The sequence below is a fragment of the Berghia stephanieae genome, chromosome 5 (assembly GCF_034508935.2).
Source record: "Berghia stephanieae isolate SIO BIC M18660-M18661 chromosome 5, UCSD_Bste_1.3, whole genome shotgun sequence".
In the NCBI taxonomy this organism is placed as follows: Eukaryota; Metazoa; Mollusca; class Gastropoda; order Nudibranchia; family Aeolidiidae; genus Berghia; species Berghia stephanieae.
In genome coordinates this window covers 81,136,343-81,142,756 of record NC_088364.1, presented here as the reverse complement: position 1 = coordinate 81,142,756, position 6,414 = coordinate 81,136,343, and the positions used below count along the sequence as shown (strand labels likewise).

At 34.7% G+C, this 6,414-nt stretch overlaps 1 protein-coding gene across 1 annotated transcript in view; it reads left to right on the top strand.

The window, feature by feature from the left end:
- Nucleotides 1–401: 401 nt before the first annotated feature.
- LOC144973695 (WD repeat domain phosphoinositide-interacting protein 3-like) overlaps nucleotides 402–6,414 on the top strand; it is an 11,739-nt gene continuing 5,726 nt past the window's right edge. Inside the window, exons 1-6 of the mRNA XM_078916494.1 lie at nucleotides 402–547; nucleotides 2,324–2,398; nucleotides 2,770–2,871; nucleotides 3,951–4,038; nucleotides 4,655–4,749; nucleotides 6,102–6,292. Of these exons, the coding sequence (XP_078772620.1) occupies nucleotides 481–547; nucleotides 2,324–2,398; nucleotides 2,770–2,871; nucleotides 3,951–4,038; nucleotides 4,655–4,749; nucleotides 6,102–6,292 (618 nt within the window). The 5' untranslated portion in view covers nucleotides 402–480. The remainder of the gene's footprint in view (nucleotides 548–2,323; nucleotides 2,399–2,769; nucleotides 2,872–3,950; nucleotides 4,039–4,654; nucleotides 4,750–6,101; nucleotides 6,293–6,414) is intronic.

The window sequence follows — 6,414 nt, the reverse complement described above, 5'->3', positions numbered from 1 at the left end:
TCTCTCGGCCACGATATTGCAGCCAGACGCACTCTTGTCAAAATCTGATCTAAATTGTCGTATGATGAACAAACCAACACCACTTCATTCTTTCATCGCCAATGGTACCTAGACTGAAATGATTAATTTACTCTCCCCCTCCCTCTCCCCTGCCAAAGCACTGTTGGCTTGAACAAAATGATGGAGTTTGCAAAATACGAAGGATTTGACATAAAGACAGTGCTCTACAACAGTGCTTGCCAGACATAACAGTCTACTTTGTCACCCCCCCCCCCCCCCCCCCCCCCCCCCCCCCCCCCCCCTCTCATCCAGAGTCCCGAGTCTGTGCTCTCATCAAGCTCTCATCCATGTTCTCGTCCTACTCTTTACTTCTTGAAGTTATGATTCTTGGAATCAGAGCTTGAAACTCGGGATTCTTACTTCCGTTATCAACAACGGGGCGAGACCAAAATCGCTTCAAATCAATCAAGCCCAGGAACAATGAACCTAGGACCGTCGAATTCATACACAAATGGTCTGTTATTCGCAGGATGGAACCAGGACCATGGTAAATTTGATATTATAGAGAAGATAGATTCTTCTTTGTGAATATAATACACAATAAGGCTTGCTCACTGGTCCGGGCCCCTCCCCCTTTTACTTTTACCCACAATCAGTCACAAGTCCAAACTCAAACATCGATTTGATTTGAACAGGCAGTGACTCTAGTAAAAGTAGTTTATCTTGTGATCAATTCAGTGTTCTCCCGTCAACCTCACAGTACATTCCGTCTTGCAAGGGCTGCTCTTTGCGACTTGGAAAAAAATAATCTTGTCTTCCACTTCCACTTTTTGGTTCAGCAGACTACTGCTGAGAATAGGATATTTTTTTCTCTGAGACAATACCAATGATCACCAATGCTCGTCAGACTGTCTAAATCAGTCAATTTAACACTCTAGTGTACAAATTACTTTTGGAGGAGTGATAATGAGTTCCCTATATGGCCTTGTCTGCAGTCGCATTCGAAACTCACTCATGACTAAACTCTATCCAGAAACGATTACATATCTAGGTCCGTTCATCACCATATTTCAAATTTTTGTTCTCGTGAGTTCTTGAGTTTTTTTTTGTTTTTTTTTGTTTTTTATCAAAGAACAATTGGCTATTGAGAATCTTGACGATTCAACGATCGGTCATTCTGACAGCTCACGTATCAACAGCTGTCAACTCATGCTTCGTTGAAGCTTTGGCTTTAGAAGACGGTCATCTCATAGTTGAGTCACAATCATAGACCTGCCTAGTTCTACGAAGAATTCATATTACAAATTTTTGGCTCCAGACACAGAGCGAAATACACCTCTTTGACTCAATTAATCTTGATGAAAAGGAACGTTTAGTTCCTTAGATCTTATATTCGGACTTTGGACCATTTTGGATCATGGTGGGGGACAAATGAATATTTGTAAAGCTATTTATAGTGACTTTTTCTTTTTTTCCCTTGGAAACTACGAATTAAAAAAATTTCAAGTAGGCAACTCTGCAATCACCACCTTGATGAATACATTAGTCGAGTCAGGCATGGCTGATGGGTAAAAAAGCTAAGTTATGTTCTAGATACATTTGAAACAAAGTTTATCACCGATCTCGTCTCATTGAGATATAAACAATGATATTATAAATATCAAGAAAATCAATAAATAAAAAGTTGTAAAAGAAAAGCTAAAATAAACAAAAGCACTTTTTAAAATCAAATTTATTCGTAAAACAGTTGGTATCAATCAATTTTTCTGAAATAAAAGACCAATGTTCTTTCACATACCTCACAAGCTATTTGTGAAAAATTCCTTTAGCTATTAGGCCCTCAAAAAGGTGTTGCATTTTTTTGTATAACAGTAGCGTAATACCTTGACGGCTAGTCGCGTCTTTGTTTTGGATGACAAATTAGAGAGCTGTGATTGGTCGAAGACTTTTGGGATGCTTGACTTACAATTCTACATGAATAGACCGTGGCGATGGATCAAAGAGGCTCGGTGCTGAATAGTACAAAGTAATAATTTTGCATCAGAAAAATTAACTCTGATACCACGTATGACAAAATTGGCCCACAAATAGGGGGGTTACTAATAGATAATAATTTTTAAAGTTTACAATAATTGTCATCAAAGTAATTTTTCATCACTAAAGTCGTAAATTTTGTCTGATTTTTACCAAACGAATTTTGTCGGTGTCCAAAGACATTAGTATTATACTTTTCACAGTGGAAATATTCTAGTTTTAAAAGTTTTAAACTTAGATCTTAAAATCGTTATTCTTTACTGTATTTTGTTTTTAAAAATATTTGCAGGGTGTTTCTCCTGTGGAATGGAGAGTGGCTTCAGAGTCTACAATTCAGATCCCCTGAAGGAAAAGGAAAGACAGGGTGAGCCTTTTTTCTTTCTTTCTTTCTTGTTTTTTTTTTTTTAAGTTAAAAAACATTTTATTTATTGTATTCTTTATAGCATATGAATCAATGCATTTTCCCAATATTTTAAAGGTTCAGAAAGTATTTCGGAAGTGATCAGTATAGAATCATTCTTAATCAAATATATGAAAAAACCCCTCATGGACGAGAGTTTTTGGTATAATTCGTATGATTGTGCATGACCACGAAGAGATCTGTTTGTACAGAGGTTTAGTTTCTTTTTCAATTTAATTAAATTTATCAACTTCTCCGAAAATTGCAATGAATTTGGGCCCATTTTTGTACCAAATAAAAAATGTTTTTTTAACATCCTCACATTTTCAATTCAGATTTTTCTGATGGTGGCATTGGACATGTCGAAATGCTGTTTCGGTGCAATTACCTTGCTTTGGTTGGAGGTGGAAAGAACCCAAAATATCCACCAAACAAAGGTAAAAACACATGGATGCATATCAAACCTGAATCAAAGTTGATTTATAGAGGATTATTTATCATGTATGTAATATCTTTATTATTCTTTATTCTTTAGATGCCCATCATTGTGAGGTTTGAATGAAACTAACAAGTTGTAAATAATACAATATTCAAAAAAAACAAAAAGCTATTTTGAAGTTGACTTTTTTAAAAACAAAGTAGACTGGCTAAACAACTGCTGCAAGAAAAAAATTGACAGACTCTATTGGGACAAAAAACTCCAATAATGTAAATCCAGAACTGAATCCTACAGTCACTCAAACAATAAAATTCAAAACTTAATAGGCCTAGAGTTGTAGATAGAAAATGTCAGATTAATCTTGTTATTATCATTATCATTATAATAATGTGATCATGCTGAGGTATGTTGATTGATGCTGTTGCTTGTGATGGTAGTGGTAATGATCATGATGGTTATTATTATTATTATTATTATTATTATTATTATTATTATTATTATTATTATTTGTTTATATTGTTGCATTATTTGTTTATATTGTTGCATTATTCGCTTAGCAGTACAATGCCTCGTCTTATAACAGACAAGTGAAGTTGCACAATGATCATTGATTTGATGGGTGACAATGATTGCAAAAGCTCATGAGCTGGGTATTGCTCTTGGTTAAGGCATTTCACAAACATTAACACACTGAATTAGGGCGTAAATATGTACCTGGCTATAGGCAGTGATGGACATTTTAAGAATGCTGGTAGAAGAAAAAAAAAGATTTCTAACAGACTACTTTCACTGTATAAAGTGGAATTTTGGTTCCAACTGGCATACTGGAGGAATAAATATAATATAGCATTATGAAGCGCATTAAACATGATGAATCCAGGGAACTGTGATATTTAAGTATTCATATGTTTTAATTTATCGTTGCTGTGATTGTTATCCTTTCTAAATTTAGGAGAAATCAAAATATAAATTCATAAGACATGAAATAAGAAATTATTAACCAGACCTGAATATTATTTATTAAAATATAATTTATTTTATTTAAAAGCACTCATCGCCTATTTTACTTTTTTTCAGTGATGGTGTGGGATGACTTAAAGAAAAAGCATGTAATTGAATTAGAATTTTCATCAGATGTTCGAAGTGTTAGACTTCGGAGAGACAGGTAAGCCTTCTGCTTAAGGCTTTAATTTATGAGTATAAGGAAATCTGGAATATCTTGAAAGTCTAAAAATATTGTATAAAACAAATCAATTTCATATTTTGTACCTCATTGTCTTGTTACTTAATCATGATTTGACCATCAAATCTGTTTGAGGAAAATATGAGACAAACCCTACCTTTTTCACATGTCATTTATCTCTGACAATTATGAAATATATCATTTTTGAATGATAATTAATATTTTTTGGAACGAAAATTTTTTGTAAAAATTGTTGAACTTGAAAATACTTGAGTTATATTTAGAAATACTATTTATGACAATATTTATTTTCATATTTCTTGAAAGGAGAAATTGATTTGTTAAGTTCAGTCAGTTTATAGAAGTGAGAAAGGAGTTTTTAGAAGAATGATTGAGTGAAGGGAATGCAATTCTTCTAATACCCAAAATATTTTAATCGAGGGGAGATGTATGGATAAAGGTTTTTTTTCTCTGTCATCTCTTCTACTTAAACGAAATTTGCCATTTGTTGTCACCAGACTACAAAGAGTATAATTTGTGTAAAAGTAAACTGGGATTTCTATTCTTGTGAACTTGTATATTTATTATTTTGTATCAGAATTGTAGTGGCATTGGATACGATGATTAAGGTCTACACGTTCACACAAAACCCTCAGCAACTTCACGTATTTGAAACAGGCCCAAATTCTAAAGGTGAGTTACCTCCTGATTCTATGTCCATGACCATGTACATCCTTGAAGTTAAGAAGAAATGAAAGCTCCTTGAATGTTCTTTCTTTATTATATACTGATTATCATTGTCGAGGCTTGGTTGTAAATACTAAAATGCTTCAGTATTATGGAAATATGTATTGTGGCTATGTGGTCTTGTGGTATGACACTTGCTTTCGGATCGGAAGGTTCTGGATTCGAGCCTCGCACTCGGCGCATAGTTGAGTCCTTGGAAAAGGCTCTTTACTCACATTCTCTCACGGTACTCAGGTGTAAAATGAGTACCTGGCCGTTAACAGCGCTGTCTTTGTCCGAAAAATTATAATATCGCCTAACAGGCGGCATGTCCCGTCCTACGTGTTAAATGTTGCTGTTGACCAGGGACCCCTTGTAAAGCACTTTGAGCACATTTAGTGGATATTGCGCTATATAAAGCTCAATTTATTAATTTATTGAAGAAAATTGATTGGAGAAGGTGCTTTTTGTACATTTTAACTTGCAAACATCCTGCACCAGCCAAGCCGTAGTCGTTTATTTCTTTTTGACCATACAGCAGCGTACATTATTTCGATTTTATCAATTGATATATTGTGAATTTAATATAATATAAACAAAACATTTATTGCATTGCAATGTCCACCTCATAAAAACAAAACAATCATATTCTTTCAAAGATATGGATTATCGATAGCTGTAGTGGGCATTGGACAGTTTCTAGTTGCCCATTGGATTGGACGCTGGTCTATCACATAGTAAATTTGACCAGATTTCAATTTTTTCATCCACCCAAATACTGAATGATTGGGTTGTAGCTGAAAAAATTCTCACTTGAACTTTTGAGTTTTTATATAGAGAATGTAAGTAAAGAGTCCCTTTCCAAGGACTCAACTGTGCGCAGAGTGAGGCTCGAACCCAGGACCTTCCACAAGACCACATAGCCGTACTTCATGAAAACTAAACCTTTGTCATTTACATACCAGGGCGAGGTGACTTGCTCAAGGCCTCATAGCGCAGCGGCGGGTGATCGAAATCGTTACCTTTTGGATACGAAGCAAAGACCGTACCGCTGAGCCACGCTGCCCCATTGACAAGTTAATGTTTTTTCTTCATTGTAGCTTGTATTCTTTAAGTTACTACTGTGGCCTTTAATTCATCAGTGAACATATGACATCATCTACAGTCGGCTAATGATCTGTCAAAGAAATCAAAACATATATAAAAATACATAATGAGGCAGAATAAAAGATCACTTTTTTTTTTTTTTTCAAAACCTTAACATTCTGAAAGCATTTTAAAAGTGACAATGCAAATTTTTATATCTTATCGGTTTCCAGGTCTGTGTGTGATGTGTCCCAACAGCAACAATTCTCTATTGTCATTTCCTGCCAGAAAAGTTGGCCATGTCCAAGTGGTGGACCTGGCAGATACAGAAAAGTCACCCCTTGATATTGCAGCTCATGAAGCTAACTTAAGTTGTATGGCCATGAACCTGCAAGGCAACAAACTGGCTACAGCCTCTGAGAAGGTTTGGCTTTGCAGGATCTGCATTTTTTTTTTTTTGTGTGCATAAAAGAAAAGATTATATATAAATATTTATATATATATATATATATATATAAATGTAAATTTTCACTCACATTATTCTTG